Below are 24654 nucleotides of genomic sequence, written 5' to 3'. Positions count from 1 at the left end.
CTGTCACTGTGCAATTTCGCTAAGACCTCCCTGTAGTATTTTCGTCATAACTCAAAGACTAAAAATCATATTCACGTCAAACCAAAGCCTCTGGAAAGCTAACAAAATTATCTAAAACTTTCATGTTTACGTCTAAGACCAATTCTGTACTGATCAATACCAGTTTTCATTTTAAATTCGGAAAAGTTGTGTTGAAAGTCCATAAAAATTCACTGTGACCTACGTGCAGTAATTTGACTATAACTCAAGTTCTATAAATCGTTTTGACGTGAGACCAACGACATTAGAAAGCTAACATCCATACCTACAACTTTCGTGTTTACACCTGAGATCAATTCCGCACCGATCAATACCAGTTATAATATCAAAATTCGGGCAGAATGCAGATTTTCTCCAAGTTTCACCTAATCTCATGGTTCTAACCTCAAAACTACTTCCAATAATCATCATATGGATTATCTAAGGTCTGTACACAATTTCTACATCAATTCAACAAGTTTTCATCATCTAAGTATCAAATCTCTCTCAAAACCCTAATTCTCAAATTCTCATAAACTCAACCTACAACATGTTAAATCTAATTATCAGAATTACAGACTTAATATTACTGAAAGTTGGTATCACCCTTACCTTCAAATTATCGATTGGCAACCCTTCTCTCTTCTCTTCTCTTCTCTTCTCTTCTCTCTAAACCTTGTTTTCTCCAAAAACTGATCGTACGTTCTATGTCTTTCTAAACCTAACTTCTCTTATTTATAACCCATCATCTAATTTCTCTTACACCTCAAAATTACTCTTTTCCTCATAATCTTATTTATTTCTAAATTAAATATATATCTCTCCCACCTAATAATATTAATACACCAAATAACAAATATACCTCTTTACTGAATAACAAATATATTTCTACACCAGATAACATATATATTTCCACACAAAATAACATATATATTTCCACACAAAATAACAAATATATTTCTACACAAAATAACATATATATTTCTACACAAAATAACAAATATATTTCTACAACAAATAACATATATATTTCTGCACAAATAACAAATATATCTCTACATCAAATAACAAATATATTTCTACACAAAATAACAAATATATCTCTACATCAAATAACAAATATATTTCTATACAAAATAACAAATATATCTCTACATCAAATAACAAATATATTTCTACACAAAATAACCCCACAACTTAATATTTATTTTATTTTCGAATGTTATTTTATTAAACAATAAAATAAGTCACAATGTCTCATAAATTTCTCTAAAATCATATAAATCACATAAATCTTATAAATCACACTAATCATATAAATATATTCTAAAACTCATTTAAAATAATTAAATAATCGAAACGGGCGTTACAGTAGACGTAGCTCTAGCGAGGACAAGAAACTATAAAAATATCGGTGTATTTCTTCTTCCCTATCCTTTTTACTTTTCGTTATTGAATGTGATTAATTGAATAATTGTTAGGATAATTGCTAGTGTTGATCTAAGTTGGTTTTTCATCAGAAGTTAATCTAATTCATTGAATTAAGTTTATTAATTTAGCTTAGATCAATTGAGTGCAAGTTCCATTTAATTCTTCAATATCATATGCATTGTGTTTTCAATTGATAGATTGGTATTATTGTTCATATAGGTTTGGTTTGAAATTGTCTAAAAGTTTTGTAAATTGTTCAAGGTTGATTAAAGTTTGATTGTATATAAGATTTGTATCATGAATCTCTCAATTCTAGATTAAATCTTATCGCACATAGATTTATTCTTTTGTTAATTGTTGCGATTGTTCGCGCACGAATCTAATAGTTGATTTCGTTAAAACTCGCTTTTTATTAAACTCCGGAAAAAAAAATACTTTTCAAAAAGTTATTCACCCCCTCCCTCTAGCTTGCAACCTTATTGGCCATATAGACCAACACTTTAGAGGGAGTCGGACTTTTCCAAAAATATTCATACACCACCTCCTCCAACCTATTAAACTCCCCTTCTTAGATCAATAAACCATCCAAAACCTTATAGCACGAGCTCATTTGGGTTGCCACCACCAAACATCTTCCTTATCTCCACCCATAGCGCTTGCAGCCACACCCGTCAAGGTTTTAAATTAAAAGGGCACCTACGCCACGTTAGGTTTGAAGATACAATACTATCACTCCTCAAGCCAATATCTCTCACTGTTGTTTCTTTTTGGTTTGAGATGGAGTAAAGGCGTGGAAACATCACATGAAGAGGTGAATTTCCCACCCAAATATCCTTCCAAAAACTAGTTTTCCTTCCGTTTTTCAATATTCTCACTACCCTTTGTTTGAACCAATTTGAGCCCCCCCACCTCCTCGAAAGAAATCAACTCCTTCCACCACCTTGATGTATATTGTGACCACGACACTTCCGCCATATCCGCCAAACCTCATATCCTAGACTTGTATTTGTCTTCCAAAACCTTCTTCCAAAGTGGATTACCATCTTGGATCAACCTCCATCGCCATGTTGCTAGAAGACTCAAGTTCATCAACCTCAAATTCTTTAACTCCTAAACCCCCTATATTTTGGTTGACAAAACTTCCTCCATTTAACCCAACAAACTTTTCGTCCGCCTCTCACACCTCCCCAAAGGAACTCACTTTGAATATGAACTATCTTCTTTACCACCCTTTCCGGCATTTTCAATAAAGTAAGATATAAAATAACCGGATTCAAGACCGTGTTTAGAAGAACCACACGACTACCTAAACTCACATATTTATTGTCCTAAGAGTTTAGAGTATTTCTCAACTTTTCCAACAACGGCTCCCAAGTAGCTTTCGGAGATTAGCACCCACCGTTAACCCCAAATAAGTAAATGAGATTTTTCCTTCACTATAATTCAAAAAATTACAAGCCATCACCATAAATGTCAATGAAACATTTTCACCTATCAAACAAATTTTATAAAAATTAACTTTCAACCCCGATATCATCTCAAAACCTCTCAATAAGGCCTTCAAAGTCCAAAGATTCTCCACCATAGCTTCACCTATACACAAAGTATCATCCGCATATTTATTGTCTTCTTTATTTTAGGGGATGTTTTGTTTAATATAAAAAGTTAACTTTGATTTTATTTAGGGTTAATGGTGCTTTACCCCCTGTAATATAGATCATTTCCGGTTTTACATCCTGTAAAAAGAATTTGTTTTGATTTACCCCCTTAATTGGTCATTCAAAAACCAAAATTTCTGGAAAAATAAAATAAAATTTGTTTTTGAATGACCTATTAGAGGGGTAAATCAAAACAAATTTTTTTACAGGGATAAATCAAAAAAATAAAGATTTACAGGGTGTAAACCCGAAAATAACCTATACTACAGGGGTAAAGCACTATTAACCCTTTTATTTAAAAAAAATATAAAAAAAAAAAGTGGACTTTGATTTGGATGGGAATTTTCTTTTTCTTGAACGAGCCCTAAATTTAACTTGGGAAACAATCCAACTTTGGATGAGCGTAGTGTTATCCGTGTGTATATATATTTCTCCTTCTTTAACCTAACCAAACCCTAAATTCTCCTACTTTCTCAAAACTCTCTCGGTCTCTCAATTTTTCTCTTCCACAAAGAAAAAAGTAATGGCTGCTAAGAAAAAAATAATTGCTTCTACAGCAGATTTATTTTATTTACCGGATGATTGCTGGCTACGCATCTTCAAACTCCTCCACGACGGCAACGACGCCGACTACGACCGCTATTTAAAACCTCTCTCCACCGTATCGAAAGAGTTCCTCTCCTTCACCAACCGCCACAAATTCTCTCTCACCATCTCTTCTGCAACACGCCCTTTCCTCCCTCACTTCTTTCAAAGGTTCCCCAACCTCACCTCCCTCAACCTCTCCCGCTATCACACTGCTGACATCCCAAGGCACCACGCTGACTACAATGCTCTTCTCCTCGAAGTCTCTAGTTTCCCATTGAACATTACAGCACTTGATCTCTCCAACAAACCTATCATTCCCAAAAATGGGTTGCGAGCTTTGTCCCAGAAGATTACAACTTTGACCTGTCTCACTTGTTCCCACATTAATTATATCCATAACACTGACATCTTACTTATTGCCGAGTGTTTTCCTCTACTTGAAGAACTAGACCTCAGTTACCCCGGAAATGGTCACAAAAACAATTGCACCGTTGGAGTAGAGGCTCTTTCATTGGCACTTTCCAAACTCCGCAAGGTAAATCTCTCTAGTCATAGGTATATCAACAACAGATTGCTTTTCAACTTGTTTAAGAATTGTAAGCTTCTGGAAGAGGCCATCATAATAGACTGTCCTAAACTAACCAACGCAGGCATTGCTTCTACTCTACATGAGAGACCAACATTGCACTCTTTATCCTTTACCAATTCTTATTCTTTGGTGCATTTTGGTGTAAGCCCTCAACTGGAGTCTCTCCATTTGGTTCACAGTTGGTGGATAAGAAATGAAATCATCGAAATGGTTCCATGCTTATTCCCTAATTTGCAGCGGCTTGATTTGAGCCGGTGCAGAGTCAATTCTGGAAATGAATTTTATTTTAATGGGTCTGAAGAAGGTATTTGTTACCTTTTGAGAAATTGTAGTAAGATTAAACATTTGAACTTATCCCACTATCCAATAGTGATGGTACCCAAAATGAACTTTGAAGTTCCCAAATTGGAGGTATTGAACTTGTCATACACAGAAGTTGATGATGAAGCACTACGTATGATCTCAAAGAGTTGTTGTAGGCTTTTGCGCCTGTTACTGGAAGGTTGTTATATTGTCACGGAGACTGGATTGAAGCATGTGGTAGAAAACTGCACGCAACTGAGGGAAATCAATTTGAGGAACTGCCTTGAAGTGCACGCTAACGTTGTTTCCTTAATTGTATTTTCAAGGCCATCATTGAGAAAGATAATTGCTCCACCTCGCTATTCATTCAGTGACAATAAGTGGGAATTCCTCGGTTCGTGCATGATAACTGCTTAAGGTATTGTGCAATTAGAGCAGGTGGTGTTATATACACAAGTAAGATTTTTGTGTCATACTTATTGAAGTCCTTATTGGCAACATGTGTTTTGCATAACTGTTTTAGCACACATTTCTCAGATATTACTTTGTGTTTTCCATTGGTCCTACCAACTTTTGAGAACCAGCTTTTTCTTGTATCTTTCGGGACAAAACTTGCAAACATTGACCCACATAGTTTTCGGTCCTGCTTTTTCCTTGCCATTATATAAGAAACTAGGGTTTAATTACACTTTGTATGATATATGTAATAGAATTATAGGTATTGTGAACATCTATATGATTCGAAATCTCGGACATCACTTTACTAGAATTAATTGAGTAGTCAAGCTTGATTTCTCTTTTGATTATTTTCGGATACTTTTTCATGCTTTCTAGAGTTTGGATCTTGTTTCCTCTTTAGGATTAGAAACCTTAAGTTTTATGAATATGTATTAGTTAAAATGTATTAAAAAAAATTGTTTTGAATTTACATGCTGAACTTTGAATGATTTATTGTTTAAATTCCGATTTATATAATGAACTTTTTAAAATCTCTTTTGGTTCAAGGGATCTAAACCAGAGCTGGTGAGGGGTCTTCTCTTTGTGACTAGTGTAGCTTTGTGTCAAGATTATTTGTCGTTGTCTATAACTGTTCCAGAAATTTATGTAGTTTTGTTCCTTGAGAAGTGGACATTCAAATGAATATTTGATGTAAATTGACAAGTAGTTATTTAGTATGAAGCATATTTGTTTAGTAGCAGTGTTGCAAATTCTTGCATGTGGTAATGCTAATTATTTCCCCTTTTTATCCTGCACTTTTAGTATATCTGAAGGTTTCTCACTTTTATCTACTCAAGTAGGAAGTGATTATTTAGTTGAATTTGTAAAGCTAATGAATCCAAACATATGTAAAAATTGGTAATTGATATTGTCATCTTTGACAGGGTTTGCACTTTGCGGAGACGGAGGCCGCAGTTGGGATACATGTTGCTATTTTATTTTGCCAACTGATTTTGATTCAACTTACCGTTTTCCATTTGGGTTATGGTGTTAATGCCATATGGTTTTTTAGCTTGGTAAAGCAACGGCATCCCGATACAATACGTGATGTGAGCATCAACTTAGTAAATAATAATATTTGAAGTCATTGGATTGATTAGGTTGAAAGATTGAAATTTGGTGTCAGTCAAAAATTACACTAGTCAATGGATATTTTTGAGATAGTGTCAATGGATCTTATCTCATATAAAATTTATAACAACAATGTGTATGATTTAAAATCATTTTTGGTTATGTAAAGAAAAAATAATAGCTAAAATCATGGGGTCAGATAGGTTCTAGGTACATGAATTTATCTAGGTGTTTCATCCATGGTTCGTAGAAGCAAATCAGCCACATTTAAATTTATCATGGATCGAGTTCGGGTCAAGATAAATTCCTGGAGTAGTCGATGTCTTTCAAAGGCAGAAAGGGATGTTCTCATAAAATCCGCCCTTCAATCAATCCCTTCTTATGTCATGAGTACCTTCTTGCTACCTAACACCCTGATAAAGGAAAATTAAAAAAATGTTAAATGCATTCTAGTGAGGACACGATAATGGTGGTAATAGAGGTGTGCATTGGCTATCTTGGGAATGCCTCACTGTTCCTAAAGGCTTTGGTGGCATGGGTTTCAAAAGTCTGAAGGATTTCAACATGGCAATGATGGGTAAACAGGCGTGGATGTTGCTCACTAACCCAAACTCTCTGATCACTAGACTACTCAAAGCTAGATATTTTTCGGCTAGTGATTTTTTATGCCTCACGTGCGGGACACAACCCAAGGCCAGATATCACTTTTGCCACTCAATAATTGATAGGCAAGTTCATCTATCTCACCAACACAAGGCCTGATATTACTTTTGCCACTCAACAATTGAGCCAGTTTCTTACTTCTCCCACTGAAAAGCATTTCACAGCTGCCACTAGAATCTTAAGGTATCTGAAGCAATGTCCTGGTCATGGTTTGATATGTTTCCTAGAGACTCATCTCTGTGCTTATCAGGGTACTCAGATGCAAACTGGGCTGGTTGTTTGGATTCCAGGAGGTCAATCTCAGGCCAATGCTTCTTTCTTGGAAAATCTTTGATCTCTTGGAGGACTAAGAAGCAATTGACTGTCTCCAGATCTTCTTCAGAAGTTGAATATCGCGCTTTAGGTGCAGCTACTTGTGAATTGCAGTGGCTTCTTTATCTCTTTAAGGATCTGCATGTTTCAACTATGAAACTTCATGTGCTTTACTGTGATAACCAAAGTGCTCTGCACATTGCAGCTAACCCAGTTTTACATGAAAGAACTAAGCACCTTGAGATTGATTGTCACTTGGTTAGGGAAAAGGCACAAGCAGGCATCATGAAACTTCTTCCTGTCTCTTCATCTGACCAGCTTACAGACTTCTTCACTAAACCTCTCCTTCCTCAACCCTTCCATACACTCTTATTCAAGCTGGGAATGTTAAATATATACCATTCTCCAGCTTGTGGGGGACTATTAGAGAAAGAAGAGCATAATAAAGTGAGGTCTCCTAGTTTACTTGAGATGCAAGTTAACTAGTTTAGTTTACTTAATCATGTTCAGTTAGCTTGTAATTAGGCTAATTGTAATCTTCCTTTTGCCTATAAATACTGCTTGTACATACATTCACATGAGAAATGAGATCCTTTTCATTCTTTGTTTTCCATAACACTTACCAAGAAATATCAACAATTGACAGTATTTTCTTTTATTTGAATAAACTAGTAGAGGGAGCATAGCTTATACTTAGGACTGAAATGAAAGTTCAATTAATGATGTTAGAAAATTATGGGAGTTGGAGTTTGCTATTTCAGCATAAAGTTCATTCAATGTTAATGTGATAATGTAGTGATGATTGCTTGTGGATATTGTCCTTATTATGGTTCCTAGGTTGCACACATGAATCCATTTGTTTGGTAATCTGTCTTCAGATTGGGTGCGTTGTTTGCACTCATGTTTCTTAAGTTCAGCTACCTATAACATAAGAAACTTGTTAGCATATTAGTAGGAATTACCATGTATGTAATGAACAATGCTCAAAATAAAATATAAGTTTCTCTGAGGAAGAAATTTGTATTTTTTATTATCAAAATAAATTGGAAGGAAATGATAATGTGCTTGATCCTAAGACTTTGTTTGCGAGTTGGGTTTTGGAGGGAACGGGAAGGAAAGGCTTATGGAGAGGTAAACCCTTGTTTGGGAGTTTTAAAAAAACAGGGAAATGTTTTGGGTGGTTTTAAAGGGCTTCATTTGTCCAATTTTAAAGTTCCCCCAAATTGGGGGTTATGGGGGGTTAAACATGCAAATTGACAATTGTACTCATAATAATTCAAAATTCCAATTATAATTTACAAGATAAATTACAAAGTATAACACAATGTATTGATTTTAAGAGGAAAAAATGGTAAAATAGTAAAATTATCACATAAGCCATCAATCTCTTTTTCTTGTTGGTTTCTTTAACTCTCAAACAAGGGGAAGGCTTTCCCTCCTTTCTCCCTTCCCTTCCTTCCCTTCCCTTCCCCTCCTAAGCCTTTCCTTCCCCTTTCCTCAAAACTCGCAAAGAAAGTCTAAGAGCTACAAAAGAAAAAGGAAGTTCACACATATATAACTTGCGGAACAAGAAACCTATGTAATTACTCGCCTAGTTGGCAAAATTGGTTAGAGTAGTACCGATCGTCTAATGTAGTTAGTAAGTTATTGAAGATTTCTTTCCTCTTTTGTCTCCATCAGATTCAGAAGTGTTCTTTCCTCTTTTGTCTCCATCAGATTCAGAAGTGTTATCTTGATGATATGCATAGCCAGTTTCTCATGTCTCAATCAAAATTATGAGTAATCTATTTGTAATTCATTATTTCTTTGTTAATACTTGTACGGTCTTGAGTCAGTGGCTAATTCCAATTTCTTTGTTACCCATATCCCCTATAGATAATATTTTTGTGTATGACTAAAATTTACAATAGAGTATCCATGATAATACTAATTGCTAAGACACCAAGGTTTTGTTCCAGGAATAGGCACAAACATCCTGACCAGAGTAGTGTCTTCCTTCTCTCAAAAAAAAGTAGTGTCTTCTATTTCACTTATTTTTTTAATTGAGACTGTGACGTGACACACATTACACTTTTTTTTTTTTTTGAAAAGGAGAAATTACATTTTCCTTTTGAAATTAGCATATTTATTAATCAATGGTGCCTTGCACAAGTTGTACATAGGACACAAAAAGCAAAGATACAAAGCAACAATTGGTCACTCCCTTATCAATTGCATGGGCGCCCTCATGGCTAGTTTTTTTTTTTTTTTTAGATTTTGGTGAAAAAAGTGATTACTAAGTTTAGTTAGGATATCTTATTTCATTGTAATGCTATCCAAAATTGTGGTTCAACATGTTGATCCAAATATAGTATTGTGATTTGTTTGGATTATGTAAAGACACTTGTTATGTGATTTCTAGATAATCCACTTGTTATGTGATTTCTAGATAATCCACATTTTCTATTCCATTCCAATTAGTAACATTTTTTAGTAGATTCACAATTTTTTAGCCTATATAATATTGCAACACTTTTTACAACTTCTCAAAAATGATAAATGCAACATTTTTTTTATTGTTACCAGTGATACAAAAAGTGTTACAATAATGTAACATTTGCGGCACTTTTTGATTGTTACGGATAGTACTATAAAATGCATCTAAAACTCTTTAGTAACACAGGCTTTGCCTTACAATTGTTCAAGTGTTACTAAATTAATTAGTAACATTTTTCTGGATTTAGTTACAATTTTCAAGTGTTACAAAATATTATTATTGTAGTAGTGCCAGTATGACAACACAAACTAACAATGACTTAAAAACACAAACAGAGTACCACTACCTTGGAATGGACCGGACTTTTCGAAAAATATTTAAAGACGTTCTTCTGCTTTCGGTTGTGGTTTTTTTTCTTTTTTCTTTGGCCCCATCTCTCTCGGGTTCTTGCTAATTTCTTTTTCTATCATTTGGTTCTTGATCTGTTTAAATCTCTTGAGATTTGCAGGGTCCAATGTTTATGAGATCGCGTCGGCCGTGTGGGGAATTTTGGGATGGTCTTAAATCTACTTCAATCCTTTGTGATTGAAACCAGACAGATTGGCTAGAAATGGCATATAATTTACTGTTGTGGTAACAGTGAATGATGAGTCATAGATTAGTATATTTTAATGCTTTATTTAGTTTAGTTTTAAATACTTTTGTTTGTCATCATCAAAAAGGGGGAGATTGTTGGAACAAAATGTGTTTAACAATGAACCTTAAAGAGTTTTGATGATAACAAGGTATTAAAAATTGTAAATTGGACTAGCTAATATTTGTTCAAGTGTACAGGACCATAATTAAAAAGTTACATCACCATTAGTTCTGAATGAGCAAATATAGAGCAAAGGAAACAACATAATTGAAGCTTGGACGCTCCTGAAGGCAACGTGCTCCTGAAGTTAAGTCGCTTCTGAAGTAAGAATAGTGCTCCTGAAGACAAGAGGTCCAGAAGTCATATCATCAGAAGCTGCATCATCAGAAGCTGCAGAAGTCATATCATCAGAAGCTGCCTCATCAGAAGCTGCCTCATCAGAAGCTATTTCACCAGAAGCTGAATATCAACTGGATTTGCAAAGATTCAAGAATTGAAGAATTATCACTGCAAAAGCTGTCTATTGGATTCGAAAATGCTACAAAGGATTAGTGGAATTTTGCAACGGTCATTTCAAAGGTGTTTGAAGGCATGTGTTTGCAATTTGGACGAAAGCGTTGACATTTGTACGAATTGTACAACCACGTTCTCCACTACTCTGTTTTGTGTCCACGCTACAAGACAAGAAAACAGCTCCAGAATACGGCTTCGCCTGCATAGATGTTCCTTTGGATAAGGAATGGATTTCAAATTAGTTCTTCATAGGACAACAACCAAATCAGGCAAAAGATCAAAGGTGAAAGATCAAGCTTCGGCAACGACTCTTTGGGTGCTGGCAATTTCACAACGTCTCTTTCACACCTCTATATAAAGGAGTGAAGACCTAGAGATTTTGGTAATGCTGAACAACAGACTCTCAATACTTTTACAAGTGCCAAATCTCTGCTGAAATTGTTCTGCATTCACTTAGAATTTCTGTGTCTCAAAGTCATATCTTAGAAATTCTAAAGTTCATTGAGTCTGTATCTGATTTGTATTGTGAGTACCTCTGATTGTATATCAAGTGTTCAACCTTAAACAATTTTCTGTGTAATTTTGTTTAGTTAGGAAGTCTCTTGCAGTTGTGCTTGAGCAGGAAGTCTCTTGATTGTGTTCTTGAGCAAAGGAAGTCTCTAGCTTGTGTGCTTGAGCAAAGGAAGTCTCTTGCTTCTGTGCTTGAGCAATTGTAATCAGATATTACTCTTAGTGAAATCTCCTTGGAAGTGCAAGGGGGACTGGACTACTTCCGGTTTGTGGAAGGAACCAGTATAATTGCTTTGTGTCGTTCTTCTTCTCTCTCTCTGTTTTATTCCGCTGCTTTTAGATTCTGATTATCACTTCAGAAGCTGTCTCACTTAGCTTCTGATCAGTGTGTTCAGTTTTTAGGAGAAACGAAGAATTTTTCAAAACACAATTCAACCCCCCCCCCCCCTTCTTGTGTTTTTCTCACCTTCAATATATGGTGGAAGGTGTCTTAGAGCAAAAGAAAGAGGACTGGAGCAAATACAGTGCGAAAATACGAAGATACGAAACAAAAATATGTTCCCACCAAGTCAGAAGCTAGGCACGGCCAGTGCCAACATGTGGCACGGCCGTGCCACCTCCAGAAGCCCCTTTTGCTGCTTTTACTTCGGGCCCAAGTTACCCTGTTGTAGTTTTACTGTTTTACCCTTTTAGTCGCTTAGTTTCTAAGTCGATTGTAAAGCTATAAATAGAGTAGCTCTCCACCATAAACATTCACCTTTTACTTTGTTTATTTCAAGTATTATTTCAATAAAAAGTCTTTATTTCCTTTTTACTTTCGTTGCAATTTATTTTACTGTTTATCTCTCTTCTTCCCCCATGTCTACGATGAACATGAGTGAGTAGACTTCTTCGTCTTGGGATTGTTGGGGAGTCTAATGACTCAATCCTAAACAAAACAAGCCTAAACCCTAATTTCTATGTAACCCTAATTTCTAATCTAGATTCACCGTCTTAACGTGGATTAACAATTATCAAACTGTGGAAGCGAAAGCGGAGGGTTTGATAATCGTTAATCCATCATCCCAAACATCAATTCATACAGCGAGAGCGGAGTCTTGATGTTGGAACAAGTGACTCTAGACAATAATTGCAAAACAGTGAAATAGTCTTTGCAATTATTGAGACAAAGAGTAGTTTCAATCCTCTATGCATCTTCTAGTAATCATGTCAGCGAAATAGGCTTGGTTGCTAGAAGTAAACTCTCACCGGACTTTCATCGGAAAGGTGAGGGGCTAAGGGAAACCGGTCTTTAGAAATTAGTGTGTAAACCATGAAATTAGATGTTTAGGTCTTGTCTAGTGAAGGATTTGTCATTATGATGAACCAATGATCCCGAGGCCCTTTATTATTATTGTTTTTACCTTCAGCAATAAAACTCCCTTTTTCTAACTTTCTCTCCTCTAATCATTCACTAAAAGTTAATTAAGTTGAACAACTCCCTAGCGGAACGATACTCTTACTTACTACTATTACTTCGATAGGCCGTGCACTTGCGGTTTGGCCCTATCAAGTTTTTGGCACCGTTGTCGGGGAGTTAACTAATTTAATTAGCTTTTTCTTAGTGATTAGAATTCTCTCTTCTTCTTTCTCTTTTCTCTTTCTTTTTATTTTTAGCCTTTTATTTTTCTGTTATCGTTAACTTCTTGGGTTCTCAATTTTTTATGCGAAAAACCAGAAATCGAGTTGTAATAATCAACGAGATCGAAAGGTATTTGCATAAACGAAAGAGAGGTGCACGAAATAACACCGCCATGGCCAATCGCACTCTCAAAGAGTATGCAACGCCGTCTACGGCTGAGCCAGAAGCTGTTATTGTGTACCCAACGGTTGAGGATGACAATTTCGAAATTAAGCCTGCCCTACTTAACTTGGTGCAGCAAAACCAATTCTCGGGATCCCCCACTGAGGATCCCAATCTTCACATCTCTATTTTCCTACGAATTAGTGGAACCATGAAGGAGAACCAAGAAGCCGTAAGACTTCATCTCTTTCCCTTTTCCTTAAGGGATAGAGCTAGCGCTTGGTTCCATTCCCTCGAAGTCGGTTCCATTACCTCATGGGATCAGATGAGGCAAGCATTCCTTGCCCGTTTCTTTCCACCATCTAAAACCGCTAAACTTAGAGACCAAATCACGCGGTTCAACCAAAAAGATGGGGAATCTCTCTATGATGCGTGGGAGCGTTTCAAAGAAATGCTAAGACTTTGTCCCCACCATGGCCTAGAGAAGTGGCTTATAGTCCACACTTTTTATAATGGCTTGTCTTATACCACTAAGATGTCTGTTGATGCAGCTGCAGGTGGAGCACTTATGAACAAGAAATACACGGAGGCGTATGCCTTGATTGAAGACATGGCTCAAAATCATTACAAATGGACCGACGAGAGAGCCATCACTAGTTCTTCATCCTCCAAAAAGGAGGCAGGTATGTACGAAGTCTCTAACTATGACCACCTTGCTTCTAAAATTGATACACTAACTGAAAAACTCAATGTTAGTGCTATCAATTCTGCTTCTACTCCTTCTTGTGAAATTTGTGGTATAACTGGTCATGCTGGTGTTGATTGCCAACTAGGTAGTGCTATTAATGGTGTTGAGCAAATGAATTATGCTCAATACAACCAAGGGATGAGACAAAATCAGAATTTTTATAAAAACCAAAATCCCTATGGACAAGTAGCACCACCCGGTTATGCAAACAACCAAAGATTCACTCAGAAATCCAATTTGGAAATTTTGTTGGAAAACTCTATTGCCAACCAAGCCAAACAACTTCAAGAACTTAAAAACCAAACCGGATTTCTGAATGATTCTCTTTCCAAGCTCAATACCAAGGTTGATTCTATAGCTACTCACTCTAAAATGCTTGAAACTCAAATCGCTCAAATAGCCCAACAAGTGGCTACCTCTTCCCAAACACCGGGAGTCTTTCCTGGTCAAACCGAAGCCAATCCCAAAGCCCAAGTTAATGTCATATCTTTTGGGGGAAGTAAGTTAGGCGAAACTTTTGCTAAGGTTAAAACATTGGGAAAGAAAATGTCAAGCCTTTAGGTGATAAAATTGTGATAGAAGAAGCAAAACCGCTTGAAGAAAACAAAACTACATCCCCCTTAAATCTTGATAAGCTTAAACTAGAGGGTAAGTTTGAAAAATTTGTTAACATACTTAGGAAGATTTGCATTAAACTTCCCTTTGCTGAAGCTTTGTCTAGGATGCCTCTATATGCCAAGTTTTTAAAGGAAATTTTTTCAAAGAAAAGGGCTATAGAGCATAATGAGACAATAGCCTTGGCCAAGGAAACTAGTGCAATCATCCAAGAAGCACCCCCTAAGCTTAGAGATCCAGGTAGCTTTGCCATACCATGTGAAATTGGGAATGAAACCATAAACAAAGCCTTATGTGACTTAGGAGCTAGTGTTAGTTTGCTGCCTTTGTCTCTTCTTAAAAGGATAGGGATAGGAGAATTGAAACCTACCGAAATAGAGTTGAAGCTAGCTGATCGTTCTACCATGAAACTTGTAGGATTTGTCGAGGACATACCGGTTAAAATAGAAGGGATATATATCCCAACTGATTTTGTAGTCGTTAACATTGCGGAGGACGAAGACGTCCCCATAATCCTAGGTAGACCTTTCCTAGCCACTGCGGGAGCTCTTATAGATGTCAAGAACGGTAGGATAGTCTTTCAAGTGAGTGATAAGATGGTAGGATTTGATCTGGAAAATGTTATGAAGGGTCCCGCTCTTTACTCTTGTTGCATGCTTAACGATCATGTTGTGAAAGAACGTTTTATAGCGTCATCTGCACAATATGATATCTTTGATCCATTCTAAGGACTCTTTCTAACCGTCAAGCTAATGAAATTAAAAGAGCGCTTCGTGGGAGGCAACCCACGCATTTAATTGCTTTTATTTTGTTTTTCTTTGTTTTAAGTTGTTTTGTCCAAGTGTGATTCGAAAAAAATCAAGAAATTGAAAAATTTTGAAGTCCTCCTTACTAGAAGGTTGGCACGGCCCGTGCTGAGGCTGGCACGGCCGTGCCAGGTATTTGAAGAAAAACATAGCCTTGAGCCACAGAAAGTTGGCACGGCCCGTGGCAAGGGTGGCACGGCCGTGCCCGATCTCTACACACCCTATAACATAAAATTTTTCTTCCTTCTTCCTCATTCACAAACCACAACCCTCTTTCATCTTTCAAACTTCTCTCTAAACCTCCATAACTTTCAAACCTTCAAACCTTCATATCTCCCTCAAAACTTCACCAATTCACTCAATTCTTTCACCAATCAATCACAAACATCATTCCAAACACAAACCACCAATCAAAAACATCTTTCATCCATCCAAACCTATAATTCACCAAAACCCTAATCTTTCAAAACCTAACCCAAACACCACAAAACCTTAACCAATCTCCATATCTAAACCCACAAACCTTCCTTTAACATCAAACCCAACCCTAAACCGATCCTTTCCACCAAAAACTTTCCAAACCCTAAACCTTCCAATCATTTCAAACAAGGGTCAAATGGCTTCACGAAGAAGAAGTGGAAAGGAACCAGCAAGCTCTTCCGGTCCTACCCCAAAGAAGCAAGCACAAGTTAAGAATCATGGAATTCAGTTCAAAGATAACAAACAAAGGGACAGGTACAAAATTCTTACTTCTAAAACCTTACATCCCTCTAGATATCCTTGTTCCTATGATTTGAATGTGCTAGGGCTTAAAGATGATGTTTTTAGGTTGATAGGTAGGCTAGGTTGGACTGATTTGCTAACACATATGAGGGGTTATGAGAATTTCACTTATGAAGTTTTAAGCTCACTTGCTTTTACCAAAGATAAGTTGAATTTTGATAACCCTAATCATAGAGTTGTTTTCCGGTTAATGAACATTGATTATAATATGTCTCTTCAGCACTTTTGTGAAGCCTTAGGTTTTGTCAATGAGGGGTATATTCATGATCATTGGGATGATAGTCTAAAACCAGATAACTATGACCCAGCTGCCTTTTGGAACCGCATCACCGGCGTTTCCAACTATGTTCCTTGAGCCAACAAAGCTAGCAACATCCACAACCCCGTACTTAGGTACCTCCAAAGGGTCATGTCTTGCACTATTTGGGGTAGAACCGAGCTAGGAAATACTAGAACCGATGAGTTGTTCATGTTATGGGCAATGCTCCACAACCACCCCGTCAACACTGGCTTTTATTTGATTGATTACCTAGACTTTGTAGCTACTAGACCAGCCGGTAGGGGAGACATAGTGGTGGGTGGCATCATTACATACATATATAGGTGTTTTGGTGTGAGTGAGGATGAGGGAATCAAACCAATTGAGGGAAACAATAAGCTTAACCGGGAAGCCCTCATTGCTATGAATTTCATTAAACATCGTCCACCACTACATTACCGACTTAAGATAAATTTGCCAATCATGTTTTTATTGCCTAACCCATCTCGGACTACCACCGAGGTGGAATAAAATTGGTTGTATGTTGATGATGTGCAGGTTCTAGAACAACAAGATGATGAAGGAGACGGTGCTAACTTGCACCAAGAGGGGCACCATGGCCATGAAGCCAGTGAACTTAATGAAAATCAAAGATGGACATGGATTCACAATGAAATCGAGAGGATGAGCACCGAGCAACAAAGACAAGGTGTAGAGATCTCCGGCCTTCGCAATGAAGTTCAAAGGGGCAACCGTGTCAATGATGAAAATAATGAGATGCTCCGTCGGATGATGCAACACCTCCAACTTCAAGGTCCTCCTTATGGACCTCAATAAATTGTGAGCTTTCCTCTTCCTCTCTTCCCTTCTCTCTTCTCTCTCTCTACTACTCTTCTTCTACTCCTTCTCTCTTCTTCTTCTTCTTCTTCTTCTTCTTCTTCTTCTTCTTTTTAATTTCCTTTCTTTTTGAATCATTGAGAACAATGCTTCCCCTAAGTGTGGGGGGGGGGGGGGGGGGCCTAATAAAGTGTCTAGAGTCGTAGTGTCCCAAACTCCCTTGAACTTTATTCCTTTTGTTTTGTTTTTATAGCAAGAGGCATGACTAGTAGCTTGTTTTTAATGTAAAAAATGGCATGAAAATTTTTGTTTTGTCTCTTCTTCAAGTCGCTTCTTGTACATAAAAGTAGTTTCTTGTGTTTCTTATGTTCTTGCTATACCCATGTCTTGTTTTATTGTGAAATTCTCCAATGAGAAAAGCACCCGGTTGCAATCCTTGAGCAAATGTATGAATAGGTATTTTAAGGAACACGTTCTAGCTTTAGTGTTAACTTAGACCCTTTAAAGTCTTAAGAGTAAAAGTAGTATAAGTTTGTGTGGGAAATTAATCAATGTTCTTAATTGTTAAATTCTTAAATTGTTAAAGTTATAATGGGGCGGGAGAATGGCACCAACATGTGGGGGAAAGGACAATCCCTAACTTCCTAATTGTGGTGGTGACTCCCTAATTTGAACTTAAAGTGAAACAAATTCATCAATGCTAGGGGGAAAGGACAATTACATCCAAAAAGACTTCCTACGCGGAGATGAAACAAATAAAATTTTGCAGCACTGCTTAGGGTGATTTTGAATCTAGGGGGAAAGGACAATTACATCCGAGAAGACTTCCTACGAGGATAGATAGCCCCTAAGCATCTGCAGCCCCTTGTGCTTAATTGTCAATCTAATCTAATTTTAACTTAAATTTCCATCACTCTTATATGAAATGAAGAAAGGACTTTTCTCGGTTACATTAGCACTAAGGATAGAACCTATTCCTCATAATATCTGTCTTATACATGAGCAATAAAAGGGTTGGACTGCACACACACACTCACTTGAGACTTGATGTTGGGTAGAATATGTTCATGAGGAGCATTTGAAATTGTAATTAGTGTACTTGAAGCAAAGTCTTTCTTTTGAGACATGTGTTCTTAATATTGCCATGAATAAATCTTTTGTTGCTGCTATGTCTATTGACTTTTGCTTGAGGACAAGCAAAGATTCAAGTGTGGGGGAGTTTGATGAGTCATAGATTAGTATATTTTAATGCTTTATTTAGTTTAGTTTTAAATAAGATTTGATTTAATTATATTGCATTTTATTTCCTTTTAGAATATTTTACTTTAAATTGTCTTTTATTTTATTTTAGGAACGAATATATGGTGGAAGGTGTCTTGGAGCAAAAGAAAGAGGACTGGAGCAAATACAGTGCGAAAATACGAAGATACGGAACAAAAATATGTTCCCACCAAGTCAGAAGCTTGGCACGGCCGTGCCACCTCCAGAAGCCCCTTTTGCTGCTTTTTCTTCGGACCCAAGTTACCCTGTTGCAGCTTTACTATTTTACCCTTTTAGTTGCTTAGTTTCTAAGTCGATTGTAAAGCTATAAATAGAGTAGCTCTCCACCATAAACATTCACCTTTTACTTTGTTTATTTCAAGTATTATTTCAATAAAAAGTCTTTATTTCCTTTTTACTTTCGTTGCAATTTATTTTACTGTTTATCTCTCTTCTTCCCCCATGTCTACGATGAACATGAGTGAGTAGACTTCTTCGTCTTGGGATTGTTGGGGAGTCTAATGACTCGATCCTAAACAAAACAAGCCTAAACCCTAATTTCTATGTAACCCTAATTTCTAATCTAGATTCACCGTCTTAACGTGGATTAACAATTATCAAACTGTGGAAGCGAAAGCGGAGGGTTTGATAATCGTTAATCCATCATCCCAAACATCAATTCATAAAGTGAGAGTGGAGTCTTGATGTTGGAACAAGTGAATCTATACAATAATTGCAAAACAGTGAAATAGTCTTTGCAATTATTGAGACAAAGAGTAGTTTCAATCCTCTATGCATCTTCTAGTAATCATGTCAGCGAAATAGGCTTGGTTGCTAGAAGTAAACTCTCACCGGACTTTCATCGGAAAGGTGAGGGGCTAAGGGAAACCGGTCTTTAGAAATTAGTGTGTAAACCATGAAATTAGATGTTTAGGTCTTGTCTAGTGAAGGATTTGTCATTATGATGAACCAATGATCCCGAGGCCCTTTATTATTATTGTTTTTACCTTCAGCAATAAAACTCCCTTTTTCTAACTTTCTCTCCTCTAATCATTCACTAAAAGTTAATTAAGTTGAACAACTCCCTAGCGGAACGATACTCTTACTTACTACTATTACTTCGATAGGTCGTGCACTTGCGGTTTGGCCCTATCAGTGAACTATAGGTGTATGAACTTGTTACTGTGTTGGCAGTTGAATCGAGTTCTAGCACCATTGGAAATCGCCATTCGCTATTTGACTGGGACTGGGGCTCGAAAGAGCGTTTTAACTTTCTTTGATATGCAGGGAGTTGATGGTACATGGACCCGCTTTCATGTTGACGGACGGTCCAATCACCGCACGGAAGACCTGTGATTAGTTTTAGGATTAATTAGAGGCAGACTCATCCACTTGTGTTGTTTAATTTTTTGTATTTCCCGCTTGGGTCGACCTACACTTTTTTGTGGATTACTGGGTTAGGTTTATGTCCCCCCAGTTTTTTCTTTGTATTTCTTTTTCCTTTTTTTAGTAATATATATATATATATATATATGAGCACCTGGCAAGGACTGGAATCTATAAGACATTCCAACTTAGTTGGAGTGTCTTCCATTCCTTTTTCTATCTCAGTGTGCCCTTGCCTTAAAAGAAACAATTTCATTTTGCTAAAAAGACACTCATTTTGAAACGGAGGGAATATCATATAACATATAACTTATGAATTCACAGCGGACAACAGATTAACCAGTATCCTAAAAACCGTGTAATCCGAAGGGCTTAATCCCACAGTTCACCTGTTGGAGAGCCTTATTTAAATTAAGTTCTAACCGATCGAAATTGGTACATGTGAGTCAAACCTAAAACCTTGATAACAGATAAACAAACGTATTAAATTTATAATGTTTAATAAAATTAACAACTAATTAAATTATTAGTAAGTATATGACAAAACAATTAATAGTTTAAAAAAATTATACATTTTAAACGTGTCAATTTAGTAAAAAAAAAAAAAAAAGTGTCACTGTCTTTTAAAAAAAAATATCAAAGTAATTAAAAATTTGACAACCTGTGTAAATTCCCTACACATACAGCTGTCCAAATTAAGGAAACAACGAGACATTCGCTTCTCTATTCCCGCTGTCTGGCGCCTATGTGTATGTATTCCTTACTTGATCCACGAGACCCTCTTCAAAACCCTAACCCTATAAATATATGTCTTTACTCACTCACTGTCACTTTCTTTATTGTTCAAGAATTGCTTTTAGGGTTTGATAGATCACTCACTCACTCTCATTCATTGTCTCTGTTTATCACAAATTGTAAACAACGAAACCCTATTCCTATAAGTATATGCCTTTACTTCTCTTCATAGACTACTCACTTTCTTGTTCAGAGACCTTTGCAAAACCAAAACCCTAGTTACTAATAATTTCACACATTCTTCTACCCTCTTCGTTCTATTTTTTCACAATTACAAGACACAACTCTTACTTTCTGCAACTTTGTTTCTTTCTTCGGTTTCACTGCAAATTGTAATGGCAGTTTTCACTGACAACCCATCATTCCCAGCCGGTCTCAAGGTTATTGCAATTGATCATGACATCACTCTCCTTAACTCTATTGAGGAGATGTGTAATCGATATCATTATCAAGGTTAGTTACTGAATCATACCTTATTCAAGTTTTCATCTTTTTTGGTAAAAATTCTTACTTTTATATGTATTCCTGTTTGTTTATTCTTATATTGCTTATTTCAGTTACCAAATGTAGTATGGCTTCTGATGCCTTCAACATGTTGGAAAGAAAGGACTGTTTCGATGTAATGTTGATTGATGCTCATATGCCAGACATGGATGTTTATGACTTTGTCCAAAATGTTACCCTACAACTCAACATTCCTGTCATTAGTAAGAATTTATTCAACTTTTTCATTAAAATTCATTAGTTACACATTTCACATAATTTATTCATATATATGTACTTAAGAAGTGTGAATTGACATTATATTTCTTTTTTGTAGTGATGGCTGTTGATTCCACAAAAAGTTCTATCATGAAATCTATTGAATGTGGGGCTTGCGAATATTGGACTAAGCCTTTGATTGAAAAAGAGGTCAAGATCATGTGGCAACATGTTGCAAGAATTAGAAACGGTTTGATTGAAAATAAAGAATATGAAATTGTTGGAAGCTCGGTGGTTCAAGAAAATAGAAAACGGGGTAGAGAAGATGCTAATGCCTCAAAAGAAACACTTTGAAAGAAGGCCCGTTTGTCTTGGTCACGAGAATTGCATCAGCAGTTTCTACGTGCAGTCAATCAACTAGGCCTTGATGGTATGATTCTTTCCTAATTACTTTTTTACTATGCTTTGTTGCATTCTTCAACAGTTGAACTTATGTGCATGTTTTTCTCTTAATTTTCAGGGGCAACGCCAAAAACGATTCTGAAAATCATGGATGTTCCCGATATGAAAAAAGAACATATTGCCAGCCATTTACAGGTTCATTTTTGTATTAATTTTTCGTTGATTCTGTAAATTTGATATATTTTACCTAAGTCTATAGTTTCTCAGTTATCTTTTACCTAAGTCTGTTGTTGTAAATCATTTATGTTGTTTATACCTTAGTCTTGCATGTTATTCAAACTATTGAAGTTGTAAAGTAGTGAATTATGCAGTCATGGCAGATCTTGAAGTCTAAGTTTTAGAATAGAATATAAGTATTTCTCCATTAGCTTCTATACATCCTCTTGTTGATAATATGCTACTTGTCTTTTGTGTGATTTTAAACTGAAATTTATGGAGTATTATTATTAACATTGTAACTGCAATGTTGTTTTGCAGAAATATAGAAATCGGTTAAAGAGCTCAACAGAAGAGACAGAAGGTAGGATGAAAAAATCAAAGACGAGTCCTCTTGAAACAAAATTTGACTTAGAAGCTACTCACTCAATGCCGGAGCAGGACCAGAGTTTTCTCCTGAATTCTGCGACACAATGTCGCGACAATTGCGATGCACAACGACATTGGGTGGAAATTGGTGAATCCAACATTATGAGCAACACTTTTTCAGACTTGCCCAACTTGTTCCCATATGTTGATGATGATTTATCATCACTTGTGTGGTGATTAGTTCGTTTATTGATTATTTCTGCTGGAAGAAGATGATGAAGGCAGAGAAGGTCATCAAGACTCCCAAGATGATTCTTTACATTTACTTATAAGTAGTTGCAGATATTATTCAATTATTCCACTATTGCTCCGCTTACACGATTCCTTAATGTAACTGCATAAAACATAAGTTGTTTGATAAGCTTCTATATGTTAATAAATCTTGCTGATTGAAGGATCATTACTATCAGATACTAAATTTTCAAGCATTTTCTTTTTCAATTGTTTCCCGCATTAACTCGTGCTATACAGGAGACTACTTTTAGATTTATTTTTCAAAGAAGTAGATATCTGTTTGATTTCATTTTCTTTTTATAGTTAATTCTAAGGATTCTAATTATAAACTAATTTTATCAAAGAAGTGTGCAACATCAAGAATGGCATTCTACCGTCACAACATCTGACAAAACAGTCCTTTTAATTTGTCATTAATTTGTTTCAGTCAATTAAGTAGAGTAATCTAGTACCAATTGAAAAATTTCATGAGAAACGTAACAATAAAAGATGTTCTTAAAGTGAACTCGGTAAAATCTAGGGAGGAAAGTGTTTTGCAGGTTACTGCCCAGAATCGGTTTAGTTTATGTCGAGGTAGTGAATTTTAAATAGTCATTTATAGTGTTGTTTGGATTAATATTGCTCATGAGAATTTACTTTCTTATGCTTGGATCACTAATTTACTTATATCAGTGAAACTTTCTAGCCGGAATAAACTATCTTCTGATAAGACAATCTTGAATAGTGTATTCAAAAGTCACCTCCTCGACCTCCTTGCAAACAAGCCCCAGCATCAGCATGTTTGCTTTTGAAGCTGTTGGACAAATGCACATTTCTCAGGTCAGGTCACCTCATCTTTTGTGTGTTTCTTTCAAAACATAAACATTCAGGAATTTATTTAGGAAGAGAATCTCACGAAATATTAATGGCGATGCACTAGGCAAGGTTTGCTCTTTAGCTTAGAATCAGTTTTATCCTGAAACTTTTTGAGGAACTTTGATATTTCTTTTTCTCTGTGGAGATTAATAGTATTTTGATATACTCTACTTTGCAACTGCTTGCTCAAAGTTTCTAAGTAATTGTGATTTAGGAATGGTGATGATCATTGCATTGCATTGTAGTCACGGTTTTTCTTTTTTCTTTCTGTTTTTGAATGCATTTCAGATCAATGCAATCTTTCGGTAAACAGTGTCAGTTGTGCATCAATCCCTCTCAGAAGTTCCCATTCACAGCACATTATTTTGTCTTCATGAATGTGTTTATAAATCAGTTGTAGCTGCTTCGAGTTCGTTCCTACTGCCTTGCAACAATTATTGCCTAAGATGAAAGAAAGTTTTGGTTGCAGAAATTGTTGATGAGTTCCACCTTTGAATGTTTTCAGGACAAAATACATACGGGATCACACTTCAATACATGAATGGATTGGAATACTCTCTCCTGCAAACTTCAAAGCAGAAACAGGTGCAGAGTTCATAGTCCCTGCAACTAATCAAGGAATGAATACTAATCTTGTTCAAGTTGGAGGGATTAGTATGGTTGGTTTGGCACCCGGGGATGTTCAAATATGCATTGGATAACCATACTTCTGAACTTGTAGAAGTGAATGGTAGTTTAATTTGTAGATAGAGCTTGTATATATGGAATATATATATATATATATATATATATATATATATATATATATATATATATATATATATATATATATATATATATATATATATATATATATATATTACTTTTGTTATGGGTAATGATTATTAGATTTTGGTGAAAAAAGTGATTATAAAGTTTAGTTAGGATATCTTATTTCAATATAATGTTATCCAATAATGTGGTTCAACGTGTTGATCTATATATAGTATTGTGATTTGTTTAGATTATGTAAAGACACTTGTTATGTGATTTCTAGATTTAATGTGGTGGATTGAGTACAAAAACTCTTATAGATAATCCACATTTTCTATTCTATTCCAATTAGTAACATTTTTTAGTAGATTCACTATTTTTTAGCCTAGATAATATTGCAACACTTTTTACAACTTCTCAAAAATGATAAATGTAATATTTTTTTATTGTTACTGATGATACAAAAAGTGTTACAATAATGTAACATTTGCGGCACTTTTTGATTGTTACAGATAGTACTATAA

The 24654-nt window shown here is 35.9% G+C and overlaps 1 protein-coding gene, 1 non-coding gene and 1 pseudogene across 3 annotated transcripts; 2 read left to right on the top strand and 1 right to left on the bottom strand.

The window, feature by feature from the left end:
- The first annotated feature begins 3630 nt into the window (after positions 1-3630).
- Positions 3631-7617, top strand: LOC146926907 (F-box/LRR-repeat protein 16-like). The gene is made up of 3 exons (XM_085706989.1): positions 3631-4957; positions 6493-6546; positions 7070-7617. Exons 1-3 carry the CDS (start codon positions 3631-3633, stop codon positions 7615-7617), a joined length of 1929 nt encoding a protein of 642 aa, XP_085563115.1.
- A 5806-nt stretch (positions 7618-13423) lies between these two features.
- LOC146926906 (small nucleolar RNA R71) lies at positions 13424-13530 on the bottom strand. Its single transcript, XR_015009072.1, has one exon. It is a non-coding gene; the product is annotated as a small nucleolar RNA R71 (small nucleolar RNA).
- Positions 13531-20762: 7232 nt separating this feature from the next.
- On the top strand, positions 20763-22679 carry LOC146926905 (two-component response regulator ORR26-like; annotated as a pseudogene). Its single transcript, XR_015008153.1, has 5 exons — positions 20763-20992; positions 21097-21246; positions 21360-21671; positions 21762-21823; positions 22181-22679. The product of XR_015008153.1 is annotated as a two-component response regulator ORR26-like (transcript).
- The last annotated feature ends 1975 nt before the right edge of the window (positions 22680-24654 follow it).

The sequence above is a fragment of the Medicago sativa genome, chromosome 4 (genome assembly GCF_051527215.1).
Source record: "Medicago sativa cultivar Bolivia chromosome 4, Bolivia_mono, whole genome shotgun sequence".
Taxonomy (NCBI): domain Eukaryota; kingdom Viridiplantae; phylum Streptophyta; class Magnoliopsida; order Fabales; family Fabaceae; genus Medicago; species Medicago sativa.
The sequence above is the reverse complement of the archived record's forward strand: the minus strand, read 5'-3'. Positions and strand labels throughout refer to the sequence as shown.

Coding starts and splice junctions, on each gene's coding strand:
- LOC146926907 (XM_085706989.1), top strand. CDS start 3,631: ATGGCTGCTAAGAAAAAAATAATTGCTTCTACAGCAGATTTATTTTAT. Junction 4,958..6,492: donor TCCACCTCGCTATTCATTCA/GTGACAATAAGT, acceptor TTTCAAAGGCAG/AAAGGGATGTTCTCATAAAA. Junction 6,547..7,069: donor AATCCCTTCTTATGTCATGA/GTACCTTCTTGC, acceptor TGTGCTTATCAG/GGTACTCAGATGCAAACTGG.